The sequence below is a fragment of the Coffea arabica genome, chromosome 7c (genome assembly GCF_036785885.1).
Source record: "Coffea arabica cultivar ET-39 chromosome 7c, Coffea Arabica ET-39 HiFi, whole genome shotgun sequence".
In the NCBI taxonomy this organism is placed as follows: domain Eukaryota; kingdom Viridiplantae; phylum Streptophyta; class Magnoliopsida; order Gentianales; family Rubiaceae; genus Coffea; species Coffea arabica.
This window is the reverse complement of record NC_092322.1, coordinates 1736149-1764034: the sequence shown is the minus strand read 5'-3', so window position 1 is coordinate 1764034 and position 27886 is coordinate 1736149. Positions and strand designations below refer to the sequence as shown.

The 27886-nt window shown below is 37.1% G+C and overlaps 4 protein-coding genes and 1 long non-coding RNA gene across 10 annotated transcripts; 4 read left to right on the top strand and 1 right to left on the bottom strand.

Annotated features, from left to right (window-relative positions):
- The first annotated feature begins 325 nt into the window (after positions 1-325).
- Positions 326-1901, top strand: LOC113698049 (homeobox-leucine zipper protein HAT7). Its single transcript, XM_027217717.2, has 3 exons — positions 326-692; positions 798-1180; positions 1319-1901. The coding sequence occupies exons 1-3, from the start codon at positions 566-568 to the stop codon at positions 1700-1702; spliced, it is 894 nt and encodes a 297-aa protein (XP_027073518.2). The 5' UTR covers positions 326-565; the 3' UTR covers positions 1703-1901.
- A 196-nt stretch (positions 1902-2097) lies between these two features.
- On the top strand, positions 2098-5235 carry LOC140010174 (uncharacterized). 2 transcript variants are annotated; one of them, XR_011817435.1, is made up of 3 exons: positions 2104-2497; positions 2651-4684; positions 4767-5235. It is a non-coding gene; the product is annotated as an uncharacterized lncRNA (long non-coding RNA). The 2 variants fall into 2 exon arrangements; XR_011817434.1 differs by having other exon boundaries at positions 2098-2497; positions 2651-5235.
- Positions 5236-10822: 5587 nt separating this feature from the next.
- Positions 10823-16912, top strand: LOC140010336 (serine/threonine-protein kinase PBL34-like). Of its 2 annotated transcripts, none has more exons than XM_072056995.1 (6): positions 10823-12049; positions 13278-13618; positions 13709-13844; positions 14566-14702; positions 14793-14916; positions 16059-16912. In XM_072056995.1, exons 1-6 carry the CDS (start codon positions 11665-11667, stop codon positions 16571-16573), a joined length of 1638 nt encoding a protein of 545 aa, XP_071913096.1. In that variant the 5' UTR covers positions 10823-11664; the 3' UTR covers positions 16574-16912. The 2 variants fall into 2 exon arrangements, with proteins under 2 accessions (XP_071913096.1, XP_071913095.1); XM_072056994.1 differs by having other exon boundaries at positions 11523-12049; positions 13281-13618; positions 16059-16715.
- Positions 16913-19621: 2709 nt separating this feature from the next.
- LOC140010337 (vacuolar protein sorting-associated protein 29-like) lies at positions 19622-23156 on the top strand. Its single transcript, XM_072056996.1, has 4 exons — positions 19622-19893; positions 20196-20392; positions 21687-21824; positions 22487-23156. The coding sequence occupies exons 2-4, from the start codon at positions 20261-20263 to the stop codon at positions 22793-22795; spliced, it is 579 nt and encodes a 192-aa protein (XP_071913097.1). The 5' UTR covers positions 19622-19893; positions 20196-20260; the 3' UTR covers positions 22796-23156.
- Positions 23157-24073: 917 nt separating this feature from the next.
- Positions 24074-27544, bottom strand: LOC140004080 (uncharacterized). 4 transcript variants are annotated; one of them, XM_072056990.1, is made up of 10 exons: positions 27371-27544; positions 26910-27209; positions 26481-26614; positions 26211-26309; positions 26038-26106; positions 25832-25972; positions 25632-25721; positions 25132-25299; positions 24394-24469; positions 24074-24303 (listed from the first exon to the last, which is right to left on the bottom strand). In XM_072056990.1, the coding sequence occupies exons 1-10, from the start codon at positions 27426-27428 to the stop codon at positions 24176-24178; spliced, it is 1263 nt and encodes a 420-aa protein (XP_071913091.1). In that variant the 5' UTR covers positions 27429-27544; the 3' UTR covers positions 24074-24175. The 4 variants fall into 4 exon arrangements, with proteins under 4 accessions (XP_071913091.1, XP_071913090.1, XP_071913092.1 ...); XM_072056989.1 differs by having other exon boundaries at positions 26481-26647; positions 27371-27541; XM_072056991.1 differs by having other exon boundaries at positions 26481-26647; positions 26910-27190; positions 27371-27517.
- Between the last annotated feature and the right edge of the window lie 342 nt (positions 27545-27886).

Genomic DNA, 27886 nt, shown 5'->3' with positions numbered 1-27886 from the left:
TAATCATCATCATATTTTTTTTGGTAAACTCAACAAAAATATGTAGCGAATGATGATAATACCAAACTTGCAGTAATATACAAATTGTTTACCCGAAAAGTGGGCAATGAAAGTATTAGTAGCATACTATTACTAGGTAATACACGTGGGGTGATTTATGCATTTCGACCTCCTAATATAAGATGCAATGCAACAATTTGTTTGCACAGAAAAGAAAAGCCAGAAATAAAATTACACAATCCGCGCAAGTCCGCTTACTATTATTATTTGTTGTATTTAAGAAATGGACACATATGGTGTCACATTGCAGGTAAATAGAATCTTTTTTATGAGTCATAGGCACCACCTCACATTTCTCTCTTTCTTTCCTTTTAAACATATTATTATCGGCTCGCTGGCCTTCCTCCATCTTTGCCACCCATGTTCCCATTTCCTTCTCCCTCATCTATAGTCTCTACTCTCGCCATTCATAATTAGTCCCGCATATAAGGCTTAATCTAGAACTACTCCTAATCCAGACCCTCCGCGTACCAGAAAGAATTAAACCTTGGGGATTTTGTTTCTCATGATTCATGGTAATATGGAAACCTTTTTCCCGGTCGACTCCATGTTTCAAAACCATCAAGATCATGACCGCCTTCCTTCCAGCAATAATCCCTCTGCCCCTAGCGCTGCACATCATGACTTCCCTGGTAGTATTTCATTAAAATTTTCTCTATCTTTCCTTTCTAATGAGTGCTAGTGCTTTGTTTTAACATTTAATTTATGATTACTTTTTGTTGGTGGTGGTGGTGCAGGCATTTCTAGTGCCCTGATGAGGAGATCCATGTCGTTTTCTGGGGTTGACATGTCTGAAGAAGCGCTGCGTCTAGAAGATGACATGTCAGACGACGGCGCTGCGCCACTTGGGGAGAAGAAGAAGCGGCTCAACCTGGAGCAGGTGAAGGTGCTCGAGAAAAGTTTCGAGTTGGGCAGCAAGCTTGAGCCAGAGAGGAAAATGCAGCTAGCCAGGGCTCTGGGGTTGCAACCGAGGCAAGTCGCCATATGGTTCCAGAACAGGAGAGCTAGATGGAAGACTAAGCAAATGGAAAAAGACTATGAGGTTTTGAAGAGACAAGTCGAAATTCTCAAGGCTGACAATGAACTCCTCAGGGCTCAGAACAAGCGATTTCACTCTGAGGTACGTTTTCCTACATTCTGATTGGCATTGCTGCTACTTAAAAATCGATTACAGACATACGTACGTATAATTCCAAGATTTTCTTTGATTTCTTGTTCGATCCTTTTTGTTCGTTCTACATGTATGTAAATTCCGCAGCTAGTGGCTCTACAAAGCGTGGAATTAAGTGCTGCAGTAGAACCAATCAATTTGAATAATAGAGAAAATGAGGCTTCTTGGAGCAGTGGAAGCCGCGAAAACAGCATTGATGTCAACTTGGGTACCACATCAGTAGAAACTGGACTTATAATCCCAAACTCTCATCCGACCAGTAATCATATGCCATTTCCTTCAACAATGGAGCAACCTGCAGTTGGTCCAACTCATCATCTCCTCCAGGCCTCACTGGGACCAGATCTCCAAGGTCCTAGAATCGATCAGACCACCTCGGATGAAGCCTTATGCAACGCGTTCAACAATATTGAGGAACAGCCTAGTTTTTCTCCATGGTCGACATGGCCAAACCAGCAAAATTTTCGTTGATTCAATGGTAGTATTGTCCTTTTTTTTTTTTTTTTGGTTACCAGAATTCCGGTATACCATGATCAGTAGCGACATACACCCAGCCCTGACCTTTAATTTGTGAAAAAATTACGCACTCGATATCTGTACCAGTTAGCAGTATTTTACTACCAAATTCAATTTTCGATGATTACAGAAACTGCTAATTCATATTTGCAAACGTCATGTTCACCGATATTCTTTCTTGTACCAAAAGTCCAGAAGCCTCATATAGTTCGAATTCGAAACTCTCTTTCTAATTTTCTTTGCTAAAAAAAAAAAAAATTTTTTTTGATATTGTACGACATTTTGGAAGGCTGGGTCGATATGCAAAAAGATTTACTATATAATTACTAATGGGAATAACCATTAATAAATAGAAGATCCATGTTACACGCAATAATCGCAAGTCGCAGGGGAAAGTGAGTAGGGTCTTCTTCTACTCTGGCATGGGCCATGATGCTTCATAAACAAATGGGTTCCATCTTGCACTGAATTTCCAATTTGTTTCCACCATCTCACGAACTCGTCGCTGTACTGTACTCGGCACAATCGCTCGAGAAACGAACGTTCTTGTGACGTGGACGATGTTGGAAAGGTTCATTGATGTGGAAATGACGCAATAAAATATTTTAAAGAATCAAGAACTAGAAAATAAAGACTCAAATCGACTCACAAATTCATATTCCCTCGAGGTGCAGAAGCAAGATGCCAAAGTGGTGGGAACTGGGAAGACGAGAACAAGAGAAGGGAGCTTCCCCGTGGGAATGGGAACAGGTCACTTTTTTCATCTTCTGTCTGAACTCTGAAGGGGACGTTTTTGGAACTCTCCTGCTGACAAGTGAACTTTCCTTTTTTTTTTTTTTCTTTTAAATAAACCACGGGTATCTTTCCTTTTTTTTTTTCTTTTTTTTTCTTTTTTTTTTTCAGACACAAGAGAGTATCCGGGCATTCGACCCGACTAATCCCTTGCGGCCTGAGAGGGGAGGCTCTACCCCCTCGGACGCGATAGCCCTAGCCAGGCAAGACTCGAAACCTGGTAAGCTTGGCCTGAAGAGGCGCTTGTTATCAGAAGAGCTAACCCAGGGAGGGCACAGGTATCACACTCTTATAAGTATGGGCTACCACTAATTCCTCTATTATTTTCTCACATTTTATCATCCTTCAATTGTTAGACAAACTCAAGGTTTGAACCCTAAATTTGACAGTGGCAGAGAATACTCTAAGGGTATGTTTGGTTCCCCATGAAATTGAGGTTTAGAATTGGAATTGGAGCCCCAATTCCAATTCTGCTGTTTGGATTCTGTTCCACTCAAAGAATTAGAAATGAATCTGATTTCTATGGGGATCCAATTCCATGAATTGAATTCTTTATTGGATCAAAAGAATTCTAATTCCAATTCCATAACTAAACCCTGAAAAGTAGGTCTATACGCGGATCTAATATGAGTTAAAAATTAAAATCGAGTCAAGCGGAAATATGAAACACGGGCACTCTCTCTCTATTCCGATCGCTCCTTCTCCACCATCTTTCCAGCTCCAACCCTAACCCCTCCCACCACCGTCTCCCTCTGCCTTCCGTTTCAGTGGATTATAGTCGACAATTTTGTTAGCGTGCACGCCTTGAGGTAGGCGAACCTTCAGGAGTCAGAGAGACCGAGATCCGTTCTACATATGCATCTTTTCGGGTTTACCTAAATTCTTTCCCATCAGCTTATCAAAATCATGCGACTGACTATGAGTTGGCCTTTCGGCCCCATAATCTTATAATCTTCTCTTTGGGCTCTCTCCTTCAGCTCTTCCATTTTTCCCAAATTTTAGACACATTTAGGGCTTGTAAAAGGTAACTTTATCTTTGAAATTTTTTCAATTAATAATTGGTTATGGGCTTTATTACATAGCTTTTTTTCATTGGATACATTGCAATGGTTTGTTCTGTTTTCATATCTATTTTGGCTTATGATGAATGCTAATTGACTATCTTCCTCTGTTATCTCTGTGTTTAAGAATGGAGATGGTAGTCTTGGAAGAGGGTGTATGTTTGTAGTGTTTTTTAGGTTTTTATTTCAATAATAATAAGCAGGTACCACTTATGAATGTGATAGCCCGTTTCCCTACTTTTTTTCTTGTTGCAATGCGCTACACATCAATGATATCTGCTCTTTTTTTTGGGTTACAGAGAAGGGATTTAAGGCCCCTTGAGCAGGAATTAATGTATCTGCTCTTACATTAGTAGCTTAAGTTCTAGTGGAGGCACTTGTTTCCAAATGGGTTTTGACTGAGCTGAAGTTGAATATGAAATCATGTGAAGTCTCTATAGAAGAAATTTTAAAAGCTTAATAGCCAAATACATCAAAAGTTAATTTTATTTCAAAAAGATTGTAGTGTTTTCTGTGTCTAATGATATATTGTGGCATTAATTTAAATATTAATCACTTCCCTGGTTGATTTATCATCTCATGTAAATTGTCGAGACGTTTGCTTCATGGTCTTTATTTCTATAAGCATGAGCTATTGTTGATTGGGATTCTTGATGTCAATTAGTAATTATATATCCTGAATAATTACTAACTATCCAGTTATTAGTTTGGTATAATAAGCTGAGATACTTTGTACGGTGGCAATGTTTATTGATTTAAGTGCTGGTTAATTGTTCCTGAAATGGTTGCTTGTCTTCAATTTTTGCACGCTTTATGTTAAGAGCATGCATCAGTTATTCACAAATATTCAGAATACCTTGAACACCAATCTGCTTATGCACTATAAGCTAGTATACTGGTTTTCTACTAAGTTAGAGAAGTCGAGTGGGCGAAATTTTGGACTGAAGAGCGAAGGAAGATTATTTCCTTTTTCTTTTTGTAATATGCTGAGAAGATGGGTTTCAACCTCTTGATCAGTGTCTGGCTTGTGAATACCGGATATCCTTGAATTGCATTTCTAAACAAGTCTAATGATTTCTGTGAGGTATGATTTGCTCCCACATTGCTCTTATCCAATTCATTGAACATAGTTCTGTTTCAATATTAACTCTAAACATAATATGTAGGGTGTTGGTGCGAGATTGGTAGACAAGGACTTTGCTCCTAAGGTATCTATTAATCTATGTTATAAATGTCAAATTTCTTGGAAGGCGCTGAACATTAGATGAGAATGATATTAAGAAACAAGAGGAAAAGCTAGGGGCAGTTGCTTCCTTTCTTGGATGAAGTTGATGCTGAGATGTGAAGAGTACAACATGAGGTTGATGATGAAGATGAAATGGAAAATGAAGATGAGTAAGATGGAATGGAAGATAATGGTCCAAATAATGATGGTGAATTCAAACAGTACAACCAACAAGGGAGTGGACACAATTTAGGATTGCTCTAGCACGAGTAATGTTTGTTGACTATCAAATTAGACAAAGCCATCGTGCAAGTTGAAGTTTCATAGGAAATTATTCAGACTAAATTGAATATTAGAATGGCCATTTACTGAAGAATAGTAGTAATGTATAATTGTGCTTTTCTTTCTCATTTTTTTTTTTGCTTAAATCACTTTGTTTGCATATTCATCTATTGAAATTTTTTGTAAGATGCAAAACTCAAACATTGATAAAAGGTACATGCTATGACTTCCCTCCCCAATTCATATAATAGAGTAGGTTTTTAATTTTCTAAAATTTAAAGTTCCTAACTTTAAAAAGGTATCAAGGTTTTAACTTGATAAATATGAACTACTTTTTAAGTTAGAATATGTAATTAGTTTTTTATTTAATATAATTTAATTAAGAATGTATTTTTTTGGCAGAAAAGGAACTAATTGGTTTTTTTCTTTAAAGCTTTAGTAACAATTAGTTAAATGCAAGAAAAAATAAATTATTAAAGGCACTAATTGGTTTTTTCCTTGAAGCTTTAGTAACAATTAGCTAAGTGTTAAAAAATTATTACATAGGAAAAAGAAAAAAAGAAAAATTTTAGATGGAAACAATTCTGATTCTTAATGAATTCTTTTCCCATCCAAACAAAGAATTTGGAATTTGAAATGAATTATGTATCAATTCTATGCATTTCCCAAACAAAAGAATTCCAATGTTTTGGAATTCCAATTCATAGAATTCTAATTCAATAGAATTTCAATTCAAATTCAATTCCAATTCTGTAGAACCAAACGCACCCTAAGAGTACTTTAAAGGATTCAAACCTTAAATTCGATGATATTAAGGAGAACTCTAAGAGCCCCCGTTACCACTGAAAACCTTTGGTGTGAAATTGTATTGGTGCCATGTACACTTCAAATAATGCTTGCATGAGAAAGAAATTTTTGACGACATCTTTTTCAATTAATTGAAAGTCATGAAATCCATGGGAAATAAAATTTTACGTCGTTATTTGTCCTGGTTCCGACTTGACATTTAGCCTTTGGCACCAATAGCAAAAAATCAATGCAGAATTGTCAGCGAATTGTTTTGTTTCCCCTCAACATGATCAATTTCATGGAATATAGTTTTCTTTCTTTCTTTTTTTTTTTGTTTGGAGTTGAGGAGGAGGAAGGGACTTCGCAATATGTACATTGGCTACAGGCTATGTATGAAAACACATATTAATAAATGAAAATACTTGTCATGCATATAGATGTGGGATTCGTGGGAGTGGAGTCAAGTCCAAAAAAATTAAACACAGAAGCATCATGAACATGAAAGGTTGTCTTCATGGGCCAAAGTTAGATGTTGGGCCCTATATAGCTGGAATTCAGGTCCAGGCTCCGGAGGTTGCGGGCATTTATCCTCAGAGGTACAAGAAGTCTTCGATGCTTTGTTAATCGAGATATGTCGGGGGGAAAAATCCTATGGTTCTACCCAGAAAAAAAAAACAGTAGTTACAGTACTAGTTAAAGAAAAATCCTATGTTTTTTTACCTTTGCGAGAGAGACGATATTCTGGTTTCGAGGGTGAATTATCTGTCAACCTTTTCACACTCGTGACTAACGCCCAAATGTGTAACAATGAAACTTTGTAGCCCAAAGAATGAACTTATGTTTTGTCACCAATTGTTGGAAGATGAAGTAGTTGTAATGAAAGCTAAAGAGCTGTATATATGATTATTTGTGTTTTTCCAGCAAACAAGCCACGGTCGAGTAGGGCCTAAAAACAAATCTGTCCGGTTGAATCGCCATTTGCTATGTATATATGGTTCCCTTTCATCCATGTTGCTAGTTTGCGTTCTATTTTATGCAGGCATTACTCTTGTACCCGGAAAACGGGGGGGGGGGGGAAAAGATTATGATATGTTCTATACGGTGTAGGCTTTGCTGTTCTTTTTGTTCTGAAATATTTTGGCAGACGTTGCTTTTAAAGGGGGAAATATTACTTGAATCTTTAATTTTTTTTGGATAATATTTGTATAACCTACTCTAATCTAGTATAAAGGGAGGGGGAGTTGCTTTTAAAGATGGGAAAATATTATTTGAATCTTAAATTTTTTTTTTTGTCGATAACATTTGTATAAGAGTAAATGGCCCAAAAGATCACTAAACTATTAAAAATGACATCCTTTGGTCACTAAACTTTTTTTGTGGCCAAAAAGGTCACTAAACTCGTAAAAACTCTCCAGCGTAGTCATTTTACCGAATTTCAACGGTTTCTCATCCGGTGGCATGGGCAACGTGGAATGGAGGAATATAGTCAAAGGGCAAAAATGTCCAAAAGATTATTGAAACAGGTGAAGCCATAGATTGTCTCGTTCCCAAACCACTTTTGAACCCCTAGATTGACTTCGTCTTCTCCGGCGATAAAAATAGAGACTGTAATTTAAAATGAGAAAGGGGGAATGATTAAAGGCAGTGGCAATAATTATAGAGTATTATCGCTGACTTGAAGAGAAGGGGATGGGGAATGGTGGTGGTGTGAATAATTGTTGTTCTGCACTCCCTTCTCCCCCTACCATTGAGTAGAAACTGGTACGCACACAAATCAGAGAGAGAGGTAAGGCCCTGAGATTCTTCTTTTACCTTTACCTTTTAGGCTTTATTCATTTTCTTTTCTCTGAGAAGAATGGGATAGCATAGCACTCCCTTCAACGACTGCCCTCGGTAGCCCACTGGTGACGGGTGAGAGCACACGGCTGCGGAAATACAAAAAAAAAAAAAAGTATCATTCTTTTCTTTTCTTTTTCTGTAAAAGGAAAAAACATTTTTCTGGGTAAATATATATGTAGTGGAGTCACTCTTATTTCTTTTTTTTTTTTGGCCGGGTGTAGTCATTAGAACTACCAAGACTCTTTCCAGCTCAGCTAGGTGGCCGGCGAAGGAAATCGAAGACTAAGCAAATAATGGGTATGGCTCGAAAAACCACGTTGAGAAAGCAGTGATGAAACTTGTGGGCTCAAAAGGGTCATCGTCGTCGGAGTTGGATGTGGAGTTGGGGTTAGTGGTGGGACGGATAGGGAGAGTGGGGAGGTCGGAAGTGACGAGACAGAGGAGAGTGAATCTCGGTCACAGCTAGTAAACTTCTGCACTAGGTCAAATTAGAAAGTGAAGTGTTCACAGCCAGTAAACTTCACCGGAGAAGACGAAGTGAATGTCGGTTGATTGGTCAACTTTGGGAACGAAACAGTTTGTGAGTTCACTTGCCCCAATAATCTTTTGGACATTTTTGCCCATATCAGAATATTTATTCAATTCAAGACCCTTGTAACCGGATGAGAAACCGCTGAAATTTGGTAAAATGACTCCGCTGAAAATTTTTTGCGAGTTTAGTGATCTTTTCGGCCATAAAAAAAGTTTGGTAACCAAAGGATGCCATTTTTAATAGTTTAGTGACCTTTTGGGCCATTCACTCTTTGTATAACCTACTTTAATCTAATCTAAAGGAAGGACGAACCGATAAAAAAATCCCGTCAGAAAATGCTACAATTAAGTGACAAGACAGGAGGCAAGGGTTGAACCCATGACCACCCACCACCGCCGCCACGAATAAGGCTGTTGGCTACTTGAATCTTTAAATGAAGTACTAGTAAATTTTGGATAAGGTGATCTTTGGCTGGAAGTCTGGTTCCTCCTCCCTGACAATGAAAATGAAAATGAAAATGAAAATGCGTGCACGATTTTTCAATTGTCAGACTAAAAGAATAGAGGATAAAGCTCTTTGCATCCAGCAGCCTCATTCTTGGGTCCGACTTACCATCTTACTTCCTAAGCCAGTCCAAGTATGGATTGCTATTGTTTTTTAAATGTAAAATAAATATATACTGTAATAATTTGATTTGAATAATACCGCTCGTCTAATTCTTTTACCAGCGATTTGCTGTAGCTTAATACGTATCTACAATTTAAATTAAAGGCCAATGGTGTAATATGTTAAACTACAGACAGGCTAATGCATCCAACAAACAGCACAAATGAATATGGCAATGAAGTTTTTCTGTCCAGAAGCATAAATCCATTCATCTATCTTGTCCATAACAGTACGTATCAGATTATGTTAATGCATAATTTATTAAGAGACGATAATTGATTTAAATACTCTTTGTAACTGAGAGGGTCATCTCTGCGTCAAAAGTCTTCAACACTTGTGGGCATTGTGACAGGATTGATGGTCCTAAATTTGTTAGTATACCTCAAAATACTTGCCAAAAACCAATTTAAAGCAGAACACAACTTGTCTGCAAGCAAGAAGGGATTGGATACGTAGAATAGAAGTGTATTTCTTAAGTTTAAATGGGTTTTTATTTGCATAGCGCTGAGAGTGAACTACACTTGGTATATTGTACAAAATACAAGTAAATAACATAAAACTTTGCAAATAAAAAAAAAAGGTAACCAAAGGCATTAAGCAAGGTGATTTTGCTATGGTAGTTGAATAAGGTATTGTTTAGATTGTCATTTTTCTCTACAAAATTTTTACATTTTTCATGATCATATTTTTAATTACTTTTTTATCTCATATATATCAAGTTATTATAATATATTTTTTCATAAAAACTCTAGAAAATAACAATCCAAACATATTAGTAGCTTAATTCATCAGCGATTTAGAGATTCATCTTATATTGCAACATGGTAGGCCGCTATCCCTGCATATAGTAATTATTGATCGATGCCCCACGGACTGTAAACTCTTAACTTTGGATTTACCTTAGTTATATGATGATATTGACGCTATCTAGCACTGCAAACGAATCGAGTCAAGTCGAATTTTGGACTAATCGAGTCGAGACTCGACTAAATTTTACCAAGTTCGAATTCGAGCTCGAGTTCGACGACCCAGCAACTTAAAGCTCAAGCTCGACTCGAATCAATTCGAGCCGAGCTCGAGCTCGAAAAAAATAAAAATAATTATTTTATTTTTTAAAAAATAAATAAAATAATATTTTTTCTTAATAAATAATAAAATATTAAGAATATATATGTAATTTTACTATTAAAATAAGAAAATAAAAAATATATATACACTTAAAATAAAAAATATATATACTTAAAATAAAAAATAAAAAATATTATATATATATATATATTCGAACTCGCGAGCTGGGAGCTTAATATTTTGAACTCGATTTCGACTCGAGTCAGCTCAAATTCGATATTGATCGAACTCGACTCGAGTGGCTCGATTCGTTTGCAGCCCCAGCGTTATCTTTCTCATGAGTAAATTATTAATGTAGTGTTAGGCAAGGGAAAAAAAGGAGGAGGAGAAGAAGATGAAATTGACCAAACGGATGTAGTTACTTTAAACAATTGAGAAGGGGAAATGCTAAACTCACATCGTGCACAAAATTGGACACACACAGTATAAAGTTACTAATGGGGATGAAGGTGCAAATTTAGGATGAAAGTGCAAATTCAGAATATTCTCTTGCCTAAACCTGGAGTTTTAACTCATCTGGGTTTAGCCCGTTTGGTACATTAATAAGTCATTTAACTGAAGAACGGAAGAATCAAACGGATGCCTTCACGTCCAACGACGAAGAAAACCCAAGTCAAAAACCCAAATAATCAACCAATCCGAAACATACATTTAAAAAGAAAAGAAAAGATAACTAGTCTCATCAAAATTCCTGTAATCTTTGTCCCAATCTTTGTCCCTTTCTTTTATCCAATTCTCCTCCCTTCGCTTCGCTACTTTTCACGCAAAACGCACGTTTCTCGCTCCTCTCTCTCTCTCTCAGACGCACCCCAGAGTCACACACACACACACTCTCTCTCTGCTCCTCTTTGTTTTGTTCTTTAGCCTTGGCCTTGAAAGCAGCCCATGCCTTGGTCTTTTTGTCTGAAAACACTTATCTTTTCAAGCTGATATACATATATTTTGGGTTTGATTAACGGAGGAAGAGAGATATACAGTATATTAGCAAAGTAGCAGTAGTATTAGATTATTAGGTTCACACTTCACGACATACATTTGTTTTGCTTTGCGCGCATCTTCAATGAGAGAATGTGCGACAGTACACTGAGCAAGAATTAAGTCTGCATATTTTGATCCTCAAACATTGGGCTTTTCTGCATTCCCCTGGAGAATGTGGAGTCTGGAAATGGCCTTAGATTCTTTTTTGGGTTTATGGGATCATTATCTTTGCATGTGGGTTTTCATTTAGAAATTCATTCTCTTCTTGCTTTTCTTTGTATTCCTTTTATGGTACTAGTACTTTCCCGTAATGAGAGCGAACTTTTCTCTCCGGGTACAATCTAATTTTTGAAAGTTTTGTTTTTTTATTGATGGGCCTTGTTCAAAATTTGCTAACTTCCGACTCTTGAAATCCTATAAAGTAAGTGGCTTTAGTTTTGCTAATTTTTGAAAGTTTTTTTTTAATTGATGGGATTTGTTCAAAATTTGCTAACTTCGGACTCTTGAAATCCTATAAGGTAAGTGGCCTTAGTGCTGGTGCTTGACATTTTCACTTCCTTTTGGTGGTTCTTGATATTTATTGTATCCAGTGGGTTTGGTTGAATTTTGTCTTTTTCTATAATTAATGAGTTTGGAATCCTTCATTCACAAATCCTATAAAACAACACGAACTAGTTGGAAAGGAAAGCATCTTGACATTAAGAGGGGAGGAAAGAGGGCAGATTTGTCCTCGCACTCTACTGAAGGTTTAGTTTTACGATTATCAGTCAGGAATTCACACCGTGGATTCATTGGAACAATGGGGTTGGCTCCTGAAAGTATCAATGCTGGCTCTCGGGGATTGAGGAAATCAATCGGCAAGACGAGGAAAGATTATTGTGGTGATGATGATGATGATGATGATGCCATGGAGACAAGAGGGTGTTGGATGAAGTTGAGGTTTTTGGGGAGCTGCATGTCCCCAAGCTCCAAGGTTGATAGCTCTGTCAGTGGTTCCAGCACTCAATTAGGTATACCACACTGCTGTACCAATTTCTTGTGTTTTATTATTATTATTGTTTGCGGAGTATAGTAGTGCGCCACCATCTTTGTCCGTGCATATATGTATCTCCAATTCTGCTTGTGTCCCTTCTCTATTGCACATACAATTTTGTTTTCAGTGTTTGCATCTGCCGGATCATCTTCCAACACATTATCTTGTGCTGTTCAATGTGACTTTTGTCCAAAATTACAAGCAAATTTTACCGCTCTGATTTTGCTGTTGAATTAGCATTTATCTCGGATGCCCCTTGCCCTAAACAAGCGTGATTAATTGCTGGTTGTGGAAAATCTATAGGATGATACTATTTTCATTCTATGGAATTTACCTCTTCAGTTGATGATTTTACCTCCAAGCACATCACCTCTTCAATAGATGTAAGCACAGAGAATCAAGTAAAATGCTGTTTGGTTTTAAATGCTTACACATAATTGAAAGAAATAAAATCTTTTGGATATTGAAGCCAAAATGAGTTGGATTTGCTTATGCACGTATGTCAAATTGGGGAATTTTCTTTAATGCCCTAGTTATAATTTCTGCAAATTTGTAGATTCACTATTAATGTAACACACCAGGATAGAATTATATGATGTTTTATTTAGGTTGAGTAGCCTTATTTCAATCACAATATCTCCCTACCCTGCTTTTCTGGGGGAATGTTGGTTTGGTATATTTGTGTCTCCAGAATGGAGCCTTAGCAGTTTTTAGTTTCATTCTTATTGATCATTGAAAGAAAAGACGATTTTAGGGAAAAGCACTCAAATAAGGGCAAGAAAATATTATTGAAATGGTATCACCCATGGCTTCAAGAACAAAATAAACAAACGAACAAAAATATTTGATTAGCAAATATTATTTTTGGTAACAAGCTTAGTTGCTATTTTGTGGTTTTGCTTTAACGGCTATCATCCAAAATACAGATTGCAGGTGAGAAACTTTTGTACCGATTGCTTGTGCTTAAGTTCTTTTTATATGTTGTCCTTTTTTCTTCCCCTTGGCACGCAAATTTTTCAAACATGCAGTTTTTACAGAAACTGTAGGAGTTGTTACTTAGAACCTTGTTGAAGCTTTTTGCCTTGGACGGCTATGCGTCCTGCTTTTGTCTGGTCTTAAAATTCTTTTGTAGTGTTCCGTTGACTCGTCATTCTAGACAAATATGCATGGGACACTTATCCTTGCATGCTTTTTTCTATTTACAGCAGAAGAAAGTAAATCATCCAATGACACCAGTAGAGACCAACCGGTTGCTCCCATTATATCATCTTCGAGCTCTACCATTGCAGAAAGTACTCCATCCACTCCTAACATACTTGAGGAACTGAAAATTGCTTCTCAGCTTCGGAAGTTTGCCTTTAATGAGCTGAAGTCTGCAACAAGAAGCTTTAGACCAGATAATCTCCTTGGTGAGGGTGGCTTTGGTTGTGTTTATAAAGGTTGGATCAATGAAAATGGTCCAACTCCTGTGAAACCTGGTTCAGGGCTCACTGTTGCAGTAAAAACCCTGAATCATGATGGACTCCAGGGTCACAAGGAGTGGTTGGTATGATACTAGATATTTGTTGATTTTCTCTGGGATTATTCTTCTACTAATTTTTCATCTCTTCACATTCCATCCATCCTCATTTGTCAGGCTGAAGTAAATTATCTAGGTGACCTCCTCCATCCTAATTTGGTTAAATTGATAGGATATTGCATAGAAGGCGATCAAAGGTTGCTTGTCTATGAGTTTATGCCTCGGGGAAGTTTGGAGAATCACTTGTTTAGAAGTACGTATGTTGTTATTTCTCTAAGTTACTCATATTCTCTGCAGGTACATTTTTTGTGCTAGCTCTTTCTGTAAATGATATTTTCTTATCACTAAGTTGGTAAATAAACCTATGGCATATGTCATTTTATGACATTGTAAACTGTGTGTTGATTCTTTAAACATTTTTGTCTATTGTATAAAGATTGATCAATCAATAAATATGTAAGGCTTTTGCTTCAGTCTGGAAAAAAATTGATTGAGACGGATTTATCAATGAGCTAATAATGCTTAAGTTTGCATGCTGACGCATGATCAGTATAAATGTTTTATATGAGCTTAATGGCCATGTACCGATTACTTTAGTATAACTAGCATATCCTCATGCATGCTGAATAGAAAATACATTACAGCCTAGAGAAGTGCTTGGTTTTGGATTGTGACACGTTAAAAATTATGGAAACTTAAAAAAGAGGTAACCCTAACTTGGAATGTTCAGCTGCTACAAAAACAAAAAGGCCGTCTCCTTGAGGAAGTAACAGTGGAATATAATTCTGTCACCACGCACTTTTAAAGTTTACTTCTGCTTATTTGGATCCTTTCTTCTCTGTTTTCTTCTTTCCATGACAGAATCATAGATTACGAATAGTTCTTGTTTGTATGTATGAAATTGTACTCAAAATTTTTTATCTCTAATCAGTATGTTGTTCTTTGTAATTGACCTTCTGCTTCATGTCCTGTAGGGTCTCTTCCTCTTCCTTGGTCTACCAGAATCAAAATTGCTCTAGATGCAGCGAAAGGACTTGCCTTTCTTCATGAAGAAGCTGAAAGGCCAGTTATATATCGAGATTTTAAAACATCTAATATTTTATTGGATGCGGTAAATGTCTTAAACTCTCAAGGGTAGGAATTGACTTTGTTGTTTTATTTCCATGTTTTATATAAGTGTTTGTTTGGAAATTTGTTCAAGGACTACAATGCTAAGCTTTCCGATTTTGGACTGGCCAAAGATGGCCCAGAGGGGGATAAGACCCATGTATCCACACGGGTCATGGGAACTTATGGTTATGCTGCACCTGAATATGTCATGACAGGTGAGCTTGAATAAGTTGCATCTGCAGCATTATTTTTCTTTCACTTTTTTCTGCTTATTTTGTTAATATATCTTCACTCTCTCATTTTTATGTCTTAATCTAACTCAACATTGTTAAGCAAGATATGGTTATTTGTATAAATTGTGTCCTTCTGGTGTATATAGGCTGCACTTGGAGCATGCTATTGAAGTTTGCTAAAAGTCTGATGCTGGCCAATTTCTATCCTCCTGCATGGCAGTTCCATAACCATGAACTGCTTAATCAATTTACTGTTACTTTAATTTTGAGAAGGCATTTTCCTGAAAGGATTGGCCGTGGATAAACAACCCATGCAATTATTCTTTTCTATTTTTTTTAATCTTTTTATTACTATATCAGATGGCTGAATCAAATCACTAAATAAGGTAATTAAAGGAATGAATGCCTTCTTAGTAATAATGAAGTCCTATCAAAGATTGTTCTGATGTATCATGGAAGCCCTTTGTCTCATATGTTATGAATTTGTTGACCCCAGCACTTGAATATACGAGATATAAGGCTTGATAGGGTAGACTTGTTCGTGTTTTTAAATTAACACTTAATGCGCAGGGATGATTAGGTTACTTTGAACTGATCTGTTAAAAGGAATGTTATTAACTTCTTTTTGTTAACAAAATATAAGCACGCATGGAAGTGTATGTATCTTAAGAAAGACAGTCTCCTGTGTAATATTATTGCATTTTCTCTATCAAGAAAGCACGCCCTTATGTATAATGTAGTTTCAAATCCCGTTTGATATTTTCATCTGTTATTAGCGACTGAACCAACGAAAGAGAAAATAATCAAAGTTAGCCGCTTCTGGAGGGTGGTTATTTTTCTTGTTTTTATGTGCCTTGTGGCTTTTCTGCGTGGATTCTGCTCATTGACGTCCATGCTTCTGTTGTTTATCTGCCTTAAACTTACTCCTTTAATGCACAGTTGATACCTACTATAGCTAAATCAAAGCTCATTTGCTATTTAAATCTGAATTACTTTACAAAATCTCAAGATATGCAACCAATCTTAGGGTATTCTTATCTTCATTAACCCTAGCCTTTTGTATAGATTCCAAGTAATGTTAATATTCTGTCATATATGTTAAGACAGTTCTCTCTTTGTGCCAGGACATCTCACATCAAAAAGTGATGTCTACAGCTTTGGAGTGGTTTTACTTGAAATGCTTACTGGACGAAGATCTATGGATAAAACCAGACCAAATGGAGAACATAATTTGGTCGAATGGGCGAGGCCTTATCTGAGGGAAAGGCGTAGGTTCTATAGGCTGATAGATCCCCGTCTTGAAGGGCAGTTCTCAATCAGAGGTGCACAGAAGGCAGTTCAGTTGGCTGCTCATTGCCTCACCCGTGATGCTAAAGCTCGACCTTTGATGAGTGAAGTAGTTGAAGTCTTAAAGCCTCTGCCTGACCTGAAGGATATGGCCAGTTCCTCGTCCTACTTTCAGGCCCTTCAAGCTGAGCGAGCAAGTATTGCTCAAGCTATTAAAAACGGTGGTAGAGTTCAGGCAGCATTACCAGAAAAGAATGGGCAACAAAACCCGACCCTTTCCACACCAAATCGTCCACAGGCTTCTCCCTGTCACGAGAACAATCTGCATAGATCGCCAAAACCAAAGGTTTAGAATACTAGAACCTTGAGTTAATGTTCGTGGCCCGCCTTCTCTGTTACTTTGACACATCTCTTGTCCGTTGAGGGGGAATTTGTAAAGTTGAAATTTTTGGTGAACCTGAAAGTTGCAAATGAGTCTCTCTCTTTTGCCCTCAGCTGAAGGGGTTTCTAGATTACTTTTCTTTTGTTGGAATATGAAATCGGGGTCAGATACTGATGAGAGAATGAAGAATTGTGTATGGTTCCATCGAGCACAGCACATGTTGATGACTCTGAAGCAATTTTGTAGTCACCTTCCCGTTCATGACAAGATTGTTATTTGTTAAGTTCTGGTTTAATTATTTGGTTGTCATTTCCTTTTCTTTTTTCCCCTTTTCCTCTTGCTTCTAGGAATCCGCATGCTAATTACATAGGCTTACAGGAGGTTGTGGAGGCTTTTAACTTCCAGGTTTCTAAGATCATAATGTTTTCCATTTTGCTGGGCCGATTCTTTTTCTTTTTTAGGCGTCCATGTGAATGATTGATGGCTGAGCAGCTTGAAAGTAGAGATGTCAAAATGGATGATTTGTAATTGGGTCAATCTATTGATACCTATTTAAATAAATGGGTAAAAATGGATACTCATTTAATAAATGGATATGGGTAATACCCAATTATCCATATATAAGTCACTTAAAATTCTTTTTTTTTTTTTGGGTATGTTGTTTGACAAGAAATAACAGTATTTATTATTATTAGATTGGTAAGAAATTCAAATTTATTTGCTTAACATTCACTAAAAGTTAAGTTTAAATGTATAATTATTTTGAAATGGGTATAAATGGGTGAGTTAAGTCAATCAACTATCTATCAATTAAATAGATTTAATTGGATACCCATTTAGACTAGTTCAAAATTAATGAACAGATTTGGGTGGATTATTGGTCGACGGATTTGAGCGAGTTAATGTAATTGAATTGTAATTAACACCTCTATTTGAAAGTCAACGTTGTCATTCGGATAGTATAAGTAGTCTTGCATTATAGTGTGGGTTTGAATTGAGCTAGATTCAATCCAAACCATGTTAAAAGATCATGGGTTTGGATAGATTTTAGATCCTACTTAATCCAGATCCAAACCTTTCGAAAACGGTTTATTGTATTTATCTCTCTTGAGGTTTAGCCAAACTACTAATCAATCGCCGGGTTTGATCAATTAACAAAATGAACCCCACGTACACAAATATGTAACAAAGACTCCTTTACCGTTAGTCAACACACGTTTGACCGTTTGTTTTTGGTGACATCAGCAAAAATTATGTAATGAATGTCCCTTTTTTTTTTTATTATTAGATTTTATACTACACCAACTCCTATTCTATGTTAGAGGAAGAGGGATCTAAAGTGGTCAAGGGATAATTCGACAGGAAACTGAACTATCACCAGCTTAAACGGGTGTCTATGCACCCGGGCGAAATATTTTAGAAATCCTGGATATTAAAATGACCCAAAATACCTACTTTTGAAGGCTATGAAATTAAAATTTTCTTCCATCCTTTTCTTAGTCTTCTTCCTCCATTCGTTTTGTTATAAAAAAAAAAAAATCTATACCTTATGGAGAAATAGTCAGCGTCGGCAATAGGTTGTGCCACCAAGGTTGGCCAAAATCATAATTACACCTTTAAACTAGTCTTTTAGTCTAGACTATGAGTTTATAAGTCATTTTTAACAATAATAAGGATGCAGTGTGTGGAGCTTTTTCTGGAATGGCGATATTATGGTCTGTTTGGTTGGAAGGAAAATATTTTTCAAGGTGAAAAATATTTTCCGTGAAAGTAATTTTTCATGAAAATCATTTCCCTTTCATCATTTTCAGGTGTTTGGTTAACTTATTGAAAATATTTTTTTACTTCATTTTTCTGATGTTTGTTTAACTTTTGAAATATTTTCACTTTTATGTCTATTTTTATTTTCTACACATTATAACTACATACTTCTTCCCATGCAAAATAAGAAAATTTATTTCATTGTTTAACTTTAAAAAATCTTGGAGAAATGTATATATGAATAAAAAATATCTCCTTACGTAATAAACAAATTACTGGTCATTTAGTGTCAAATATCAATCACATGCAATGCTTATTGTGACATATATCTTGCACTCTCACTGCTGAAAGTTTCTCTAGAAAAGAATGTTCCTATTATACATAATTAATTACTAGCATAGGATTAGTAGGATGATGTTTCTTTTTTATTTTGAATATACTAGGGGGAGGGAGTGTAAGGAAGAGATCTTGAGTTCGAGTTCTCCTGTTTACACTAAAAAAAAAAAGAATATACTACAAGATGTTTTCAGTAAGTTTGGAACATACTACAGGGGGGGATGCATGCATTTCGAAAAACAACTTCAATAAGTTTGGAAGGGAAGTTGTTTTCCATAAGATGAGTGAAAATATTTTACATAGGAAAATGTTTTCAGTAACTTTTGTGCAACCAAACACGAGAAATTAGGAAAATATTTTCACCCGAAACAAACGGACCCTATATGTTGTTAAAATTCATTTGACATTATTGTTTCAAGGACTATGAAACAACTCATATAAACAGAGCATTTTTAAAAACCATCGTCATTAGGAATTTTCTTTATTATTAGTTGTATATGAACTTAAAACTAATTTAAGAGCAGGGAAAACTAAGGAAATTGAAGAGATAAAAGTAATTGGTGAATATGGAGAGGGACTATAATATGTCTCTTAGAATATTTGATAGAGTTTTGTGCCATTTCATTAAATAACAAAATGAAGGATAAAATACTTAGGGCTTTTTTTTTGGAGTGCAAGTTCTTGCGCCCTCTTAAAAAGTTAGGTCCCGTTTGGATTGCATTTTCCGTCATTTTCCATGAAAAAATTACTGTAGCGATTTGATGTATGTGAGGGAAAAAGGTAATAGGGAAATGTAATCACGGAAAACAACATAATTTTTCGGCGAAAAAACGCAATCCAAACAAGGCCTTAGTTTGGGATGATTTGGCAATTTGCTCTCTGATGTTATTTTTATTTTTTAAAGCGCTTGGCGCATAAAGGCGAGGCAAGTGAGAGGAACGAATACGCAAATAGAAAAGGCGGTCGCCTGGAGCCATGATTCCGGCGGTAATAGAGTAGAGTGGAGTTTAGACAGACGACAGTCTCTCCATCCATAGATCCCTCTCAAACGCAATGTTTTGATGTGAATCGGCCCCCCCCTCTCTCTCTCTCCCACCTCAGTATCCATTCCCTGCGAATGCCATCGTCGTTATCGAAGACACTTTGAAACAGAGACCTACTTTGTCAATTTCCAGACACTTGTTCAGTTTCAGGTAATGCGTGCCCCTTTACTTTTTTTTTTTTTTTTTTAAATTTCATTTAATCGACTCTCTTAAACTTTTCATACACTTAGCATAAAAATTTCCTTTGGTACCGCTGCAGTTTTAGGCTACTAACAATTGAAGATCACATACTAACTACTTGCTATATTTGTACGTGATCATATGCTAATAAAGTTATCAGGCGTATTCTGGGATTTGGGGATTTGGGTGTGCGTGTACAGTGCTAATTCAGCTAGCTCATTACGTCGGGCGTCTGATAAATTGATACCTAATTTAATCATCTTGTCTTGTAGTTCGACTTCTGTAGAATTGAAAAAGGTGGGTTTCAAAGGAAAACATTTAAATTGCAAGGAAAGACATGGTGCTGGTATTGGCGATTGGGGATCTCCACGTCCCGTATAGAGCTCCTGATCTTCCAGCAAAATTCAAGTCCATGCTTGTTCCTGGCAAGATTCAACACATCATTTGCACTGGCAATCTCTGTATCAAAGTAACTCTACACTATTCCTTAATTTTCTGCACCCTCCTTCGGTCCCATCCATCTTTTCTAAAGTAAACCACATCGTTTCTGAAGTATTGTGAGTGCGGTAGATAGAGTATGTTTGGCACTTGAAGCAGAGTTCTGCTATGTTACTCATATTTTCATTCGTATTAAGATTGATAACGGCCTACTTTCCATCTGGTTGCATATTTACTTGAATGATGTTACTTTGGTTGTGGATTGTGATGCAGTATGTTTTGTGTCAAATTGCGACTAGTATCTTTTTTCTCAATGAACAAATGATTAACAATCTGCTCATGATGCACGCATTCTATACCCCAAAATCTGTATTTATCTCACTTCATAGCTTCTCGCGAAGAAGTTTGGATAGCACAAATATGTCAAATAATATTTTGCTTACATCATAAACACATTTTCCAACTCATCTTTTTATATTTTTAATTACCTTTTTATCTCACATACATCACATCACAAAAAGTGCTACAGTAATTATTCCAAATAATATTTCAAATAATACTCTATCCAAACAGAGTAATCAATCATGCTTGTATGACTCACAGTCATATGAGTTTTGTCCATTAATGAGGCCATGCACTATTGTGCGAATCAGTTTCTACCTTACTATCTATCAAGGCATGAAGGCCTTGATGGGACTACCTTTGTATATTCCAAGGAGTCGTATATGTCTTTCCCAGTCTTGAAACGGTTTCTTACAGGATGGTAATCTGATTTCGTGTGAACTGATGCCTCTTCAACAGTAAATTATGCTCTGCATTAGGAAAACTGAAGCTGACTTATAAGTTGAATATTCTGTAGAGACTTTGGGAACAGTTCTTAGAATTCTTCAGGAGCTTGGGCTTGAAAGTTCTTTCATTCAGACAAACTGTCGGTTCCGTTGGCATCCCGACAAATTATTGTTTCCAGGAGATCCCAACAAATTGTTTGCTCCTTCAAACAAATTGATGGTTTTTTCTTTTCTTTCGTTTTGGCGTAGCCACTAGTTAATGCTGCTTGATTCTGAAATTCCTGATCCTATGAACTTGAAGCCTAAAGCTATGAGAAAGGCACGGTTGGCCCTATCTAAATATTAATCTTAGTTATGTTTGAGCCTGATGGGAAGTTCTAGACTGATTTTTCATGTGATATTATTTGATTCTTCTAGGGACGTTATAGTTCTGCTGGAATTTTAAATTTACCTGATCTTCACCGACAAGGATTCGGAAGCTTAGATCTTGTCGTCTTGCATTGTTGCATACTTGATGATAATTTTTTCCATGATCAGGAAGTTCATGATTACCTGAAGAACCTTTGCCCAAGCTTACACATTACTCGAGGTGAATACGATGAAGATGCTCAATATCCAGAGACGAAAACACTTACAATTGGACAATTTAAGCTTGGCCTATGCCATGGTCACCAGGTTAGGTTTCGTTTTATTGCCTACGTTGTACCTTTTAAAATGGTTCTGGGAATTCTACCAGCTTTACGTATAGTTTTTTAGAGCACTGTACGTTGCGTTCAGTGGGTTCTGCACCTTAGGAATGTAGTGTTTGATCCCTCTGAAGGTTGCAGTCTCTTTTCATTTTTCTTTTTGGTTCTACTGTTCTCCTCCCTTTTATTTTCTCTCCTGCTCGGGGAACAAAAGGTTGATGGATTGGGATTATACAATGTTACTGATCATATACTTTTGCTTGACTGCTGTAAATTGCGATGGGACTGTTCAGCAACTTGGAGACGCTATTAGTCTCTCATCTGCACAAAATAAAGTTGGCAACACATCCCAATTGAAAATTGAAAACTCTGCTGTTGCGTTAATGGCTGCACATCTCTGAAGACTTCCAATTGAACTGGCCTTGTGGAATAAGCAAAGGCCTCTCTTCGCACTCCCATCTGAGTTTTGCCTAGAATTAGCAGTTCTAAGTTGGTCTTTTGGTGATATTAATTAGTTTAGAACACCATGCTGTTGCCAATTTTCTGTTTCTGATTGTCAACTGTTTGCTTTTATCAATTAATTTAATGGGCTTCTTTTATCTGTTGCACTGTATTCTTACTGATTAACAATCTTGTCTTTCACATTCAAAGGTGGTGCCCTGGGGAGACCTTGATTCACTTGCCATGCTTCAGAGACAGCTAGATGTGGACATTCTGGTTACTGGCCATACCCACCAGTTCAAGGCCTACAAGCACGAGGCTGGAGTCGTAATAAATCCCGGATCAGCCACTGGTGCCTATAGCAGCATCACTTATGATGTGAATCCAAGCTTTGTTCTCATGGATATTGATGGCCTTCGCGTGGTGGTTTATGTCTACGAACTCATTGATGGAGAAGTGAAGGTTGACAAGATAGACTTCAAGAAGACAGGCACAGCCACATCCCATTCTGCCCATTGATATGTGCTCTTCTTATGCTAACTAATTCTGACACTTGTATAAAAAGCTTTCACTTCTTTTTTTCTAGTCTTTCTCCCCCTGACACTCGCATTCCTCTTTTTGGCGTTCCTTTCACAGTTGTTTAGCTCATTTGAAATAATTCGGGAAAGGTAACCCTGAGACATGCAGCATGGCCAAACTTGTAGCTACATGCACTCTTTCCCGCCGTTCAAAAATATCTGAAGAAAGACTGTCGTCTTATGTGCTCAGTCTTCTTTTTCTTTTTGATTAATTTTTCTGACATTGGCAAGCCAATGTATACACTAGCGATGGATTGAATGTATGTCATATAATTCAAAATTTGAGTTTAAATTTCAAATTCTACACATGTAGCATGCATTCGGATTCAATATTGTATACATTTTTTTTTTTTTGGGGCGAACAATGCTGAATGTGCTTTTAAAGTTTGGAAAACGGTCATGGATCAAAAAAATGCCAGGATAAGTCGCAGAGGTTTTCAGAATTCACCAAGAAACCACCGCTTATTATCCAATCCATCTGGATCACATAACCGCGATGAGAAATTGACTTGATGATCTTGGTTTTTTCGAACTAAGCGTCTGAAATGATGGCTATTTCGTGTTATTCCTTTATAATGCGGTAATCTACTTTGAAGCGGCCACGACAAAAAACACGATTTCACTAATATCCAACCAAAGGTAGGAACTAGGAAGACGTAAAAGTCACGACTTCACTTGCGCACAAGGCCCTTTATTCATGCAACCTCCCGGCACAGCCGGAGGGATATCGCTCGCACGCACATATTCTTTGAAAGTCTGGACTTCAAGTTCTCAAGCCAGAGATTCCAATGCTGCAAGTCATCCCCTTACTAACAGCCGTCGTTAACTCCGAAAAATTAAACTCCAAAGAAGGTGAATCACAACCATGAACGGCCGTGGACGAGTTGTCCATGCCCCTATTCTGCATCGATACATGGCTATACCAAGAAATACGCTACAGAGACAGATAAACATTGACTGTTGTCCCCATAAGTCTACCAACTCACAGGGCAGTTATTCCACCACACTTGTATCACTAGGGCAGCTTTTCTGCCTGGACCTTCTTCACTTGCTGCAGAAACTAGAAAATGTAGAGAACACTGAGAAATGTTCCTCCAACATTTCTATCTTTTCCTACATGAAGATCGGGAAACCTTTTTTGTTCCATATAGCTTGCTTATTGATTTCACACGGAATGGGGGATTTATCTTCTTTTGGCCGGAGGAGGAAAGAACATCGATGAGCCATTAGATGCGGATGGATTATAGTACAATTCTGATCCAAAAAACAAAGTTCAAGCATCTACATAACTTTTTGATAAATTCAATATTCATCAAGATATTTATTTTTCCACAACGAATTCTTCTATTTCTATTCCAGTATGCCGAGCATCTCCCTGCACGCTCAGCAAAATTTCGTCTCCAACTTTTAATGAGGTCACAGGAATTGCTGTTTCTCCACATCCTTCTCCTGTTATATGGATTGCACAGATAATAAGTTTCAAACATAGAGGGCAAACAGAAGATCCAACACATTTGGGGGGAAAAAATGAAGATTCACCTCCAACCGGGGAGACTAATGCAACTGTTTCAGCATTCTGTAAAAGAATGCTGTAAGTATTATTCTCTGAATCTCCCTGTGGCAGGACATTATCCAATAGTCAAAATCTATTAAACAATGTTAACAATGCAGGTAAGCTGATTGGTGATCTTTCTTATGGTATACTGTTATAAGAAAACTGTAACTTTTTTATTTTCTTATTCTTTTCCATCAATTAGTAAACTGGAGGTTAAGTTTAAATCATGATATATTCATTCTTCCTTGTTGAATCTTTACAAGAACCAAAGAAAAAGATGATATTTCCATTCTGTGCAGCTTACTATTAACTCTTTAAAAGACCTTTCTTGATCGGATTTGTCAGATTATTGTTAAAGTCTCAAGTATACGGGTATTCAGGAGCCTCAGGACATCTATTCTCTAAAGAAGAGTCAACCACAGTACTGCGCTATAATTGAAAATTTCTCCTTTATTCATGTTCAAGCAAGTCTAGCTAACTAGATCAACTATTTATACCTATGCATCGAGTGATTTGATCTAAAGGGTTGATTTTTTGTTGTCTAAACGTGAATGCAACTCATGGATGAAAGCCCCTGCTTAGCAGCTGCGACCGGATGGTAATGTATGAACTAGCTTGCAGAGAATTATTTGGACAAAATGTGGAATGATATTAAACTATTATTCCGTGGCCTCACTAAAAGTTGAATGAAAGCCTTGTTATGATAAGATATGGATACAAACCTTCGCCTCCACAAGAACTAATGGCCTACTCTCTATCTTTACACGACCAACAATAGCAGTTCGTTGCACTCCCGATTGATCGACCACAATGACCTCTTTTCCTGTTTTTAACTCTGAGAGGTAGCTAGTCTTGCTTCCAGGAATGGCAACATATGCATGCACTGGACCCTAATAGTATCCAATCACACTATTAGCATTGACATTGGGTGAACTTACCTACTCAGTTCTCTATTTAGATAAAAGAAAGAGCAAGCACAGCCGGAATTGAGGATAGGGATGAAGTTCAACCTTAGTCCTCTAACTAATATAATTAAGCTTCAAAAAGTTGCTTTCTTGAGAAAATGCATTTACAATTGAAACCGGAAATCAAAAGCTGAATTTGATGTTCTTACTTCACCAAAATTTTACAACGACAACTGAGTAAAGAAAAGGTTGAATGGTAAATCTGCTTTCGCCTCGCTCTCTCTCCAAAAATCTGAACAATTCAAGCCGGAACTTACTGCATTAACCCGGAATGGCCTGCTAGAAATGTAATTTGACTCTAAGCATTCTGAGTGGACAAGGAAGAGCCCTCTCGCAAATGAGCCAACCTTAGTTAAGAATATTCTGCAGTAAGAACAACATTCTAATATAGGAAAGAAAATTGTCAACAGTACTATCAGACGGCAGTTATATTTGAGACACAAGACCGAGATCAAACCAGAAGACCTTCACCAGGTCTCATGAGGCTACACAGATCCACACAAACACGGTCACCCATTCCAGCCATTTGAACATTCATGACAGTGGCCTTGGTCAAGTTCAAGCGAGTATCAGCTTCATTTCTTCTGTTAAAGTAGTCCTGATAATGTATGCCACTATAAGGATCAGGGCCACATTAAGAAAAACACTAGTATTAGCTATTACCTTCAACTCCAGTATGGCTTTTGCATCGTCAACTTTTAGGACTACACCATCCAGACCGTGCTCCAAGGCCTACTAAGTAAAATCTTACATGAAAATATGCTGTATCCATTGAAGAAAAAAGAAATTGCATGAAAACCAAAAAGGTCAACAAATTTAAGGCAGTAAGGCACTACCTCAAGAAAAACCTGAGCTTCAGATGGTGTTTTCGAGATAGCCAACACCGTTCTCTGAGATCCTTGAAAAGCTGCAACAATATTCTCTGCAGGTATCACCTAAAACACGAATGAGAAAAGAGCATTGCAAACAAGAATCGGTTACTTTGTTTTGAAAATATAATTTAATTTTTTAAGTTACTTTTGCTAAAAACCAAACAATTGACTAATAAGAGCACGCTGAACAGAAAAGAAGACTCCACTCCTGAGAAGAGAAACTGACTAGTTGACCTGCCAATCCAGAAGATTAACAACAACAATCTGTGCTAGGTCGTCCCATGATTGGAGCTTCTCTAATTGCTGGGGAGAGGTAATATCAGAGAATGCCGCAATTCTTTTGCTCTCACTATCCAAAACCTCTTCCCCTTCAATGAAGAGAGGGCATATGAATGCAATTGCTGCACATTTCAAATCAGCGAAAAAAAAAAAAAAAAAAAACTGTTCACAAAAGAAGTAAATACAACACGTGCCAACATCATTCCTAACCCAATAATGAAAACAGCAGAACCGCATTGGCCGAACATGAAATTCGAAGATTAAATCAATCAAATCTTTTGTAAGAAGAATCAGGATTTAACAAATATAGACAAAAGTGAATATAAGGAAAATTAAAAAAAAAAAAAAAATCAAACATTGCAAGATAGAGAATGTGTGGTTTACATGACCATTCAGTGGCTAAGTCGCGACAAGTTGAGGGGAAAATGAAAGTGTTCCAGCCTCTCTCCACGGCTGTGGTCATGACTTGTTTATTCTCTGTCCATATCCAAACCAATTTCTTGCCCCAGGTTGAAGAAAGATCAGCTGATCTGCTACTATTGCTACGTACACTAGCAGACATTGCAGTCGCAGAGCAACGATTCCTGAAAAAAAGCCCTGCCCTTTTCTTCTTAGAAGCAGTAGTGCTGGAACTAGCAGCATTCCTTAATCCACGATTGACGAATCTGCAACAATCCCATTTGCCTAGAGATAATTTTACGTGTTGTAATCAAAAAATTGGTTGGAAAATTTTGCAGAGGCCTTTTTTAAATTAAGCCCTAAAAGCTCTAATATCAAAGTAATAACTGAAATATAGTGGAGATGTGTGGGCAGGGGGAAGAGGGGTTAAAAGACTGAGAATAAACCAGTAACGCCAGCTTGAAGTTGCAGGTAGGAAGGTGAAGACCGGTACTGAAAAGCCATGGGCAGCTATTTGCTCACTCAAAATCATTCAATTCCCAGTTACAGGTGGGGTGGAATCGTATTGTTATTTATATATATAGTCAGTTCCAGAGAAGGCGTGGTTCAGAATCACGCCTTTCATGGGACATGCGGGTGTATTCGAAAGGCTCATCGAGAGCATGGTTTTAAAGGCGGGAAAGAAAGGCGCGTGATTTGGATAGTGCAGAGTCAATCCTAGGGCATGGGGCTTGGATGTCATAGCCAGAGAACATAAAGATTCAAGGTGACTCTTTGAGCTCTCGCACGTCTTATCTTTTTCAGATGCATTTGACGGCCTTCGTTCCCTTTGAAACACAAGTGGATCGCCAATAGAATATTTGTTGCTATCTGGCATTATCTGAAAGTTTATTGGGTCGCAATTGTATTAGGACTACCGTTATTGTTAATCCTTTCCAATCCGCTCAAGGGTTGCGAAATTC

Coding starts and splice junctions, on each gene's coding strand:
- LOC113698049 (XM_027217717.2), top strand. CDS start 566: ATGATTCATGGTAATATGGAAACCTTTTTCCCGGTCGACTCCATGTTT. Junction 693..797: donor TGCACATCATGACTTCCCTG/GTAGTATTTCAT, acceptor GTGGTGGTGCAG/GCATTTCTAGTGCCCTGATG. Junction 1,181..1,318: donor ACAAGCGATTTCACTCTGAG/GTACGTTTTCCT, acceptor TAAATTCCGCAG/CTAGTGGCTCTACAAAGCGT.
- LOC140010336 (XM_072056995.1), top strand. CDS start 11,665: ATGAGTTTGGAATCCTTCATTCACAAATCCTATAAAACAACACGAACT. Junction 13,845..14,565: donor GGAGAATCACTTGTTTAGAA/GTACGTATGTTG, acceptor CATGTCCTGTAG/GGTCTCTTCCTCTTCCTTGG. Junction 14,703..14,792: donor CTAATATTTTATTGGATGCG/GTAAATGTCTTA, acceptor AATTTGTTCAAG/GACTACAATGCTAAGCTTTC.
- LOC140010337 (XM_072056996.1), top strand. CDS start 20,261: ATGGTGCTGGTATTGGCGATTGGGGATCTCCACGTCCCGTATAGAGCT. Junction 20,393..21,686: donor CTGGCAATCTCTGTATCAAA/GTAACTCTACAC, acceptor TTCCATGATCAG/GAAGTTCATGATTACCTGAA. Junction 21,825..22,486: donor GCCTATGCCATGGTCACCAG/GTTAGGTTTCGT, acceptor TCACATTCAAAG/GTGGTGCCCTGGGGAGACCT.
- LOC140004080 (XM_072056989.1), bottom strand. CDS start 27,428: ATGGCTTTTCAGTACCGGTCTTCACCTTCCTACCTGCAACTTCAAGCT. Junction 26,310..26,480: donor TTAATCTTCTGGATTGGCAG/GTCAACTAGTCA, acceptor TTCGTGTTTTAG/GTGATACCTGCAGAGAATAT. Junction 24,470..25,131: donor TAGTTCTTGTGGAGGCGAAG/GTTTGTATCCAT, acceptor GTCCTGCCACAG/GGAGATTCAGAGAATAATAC.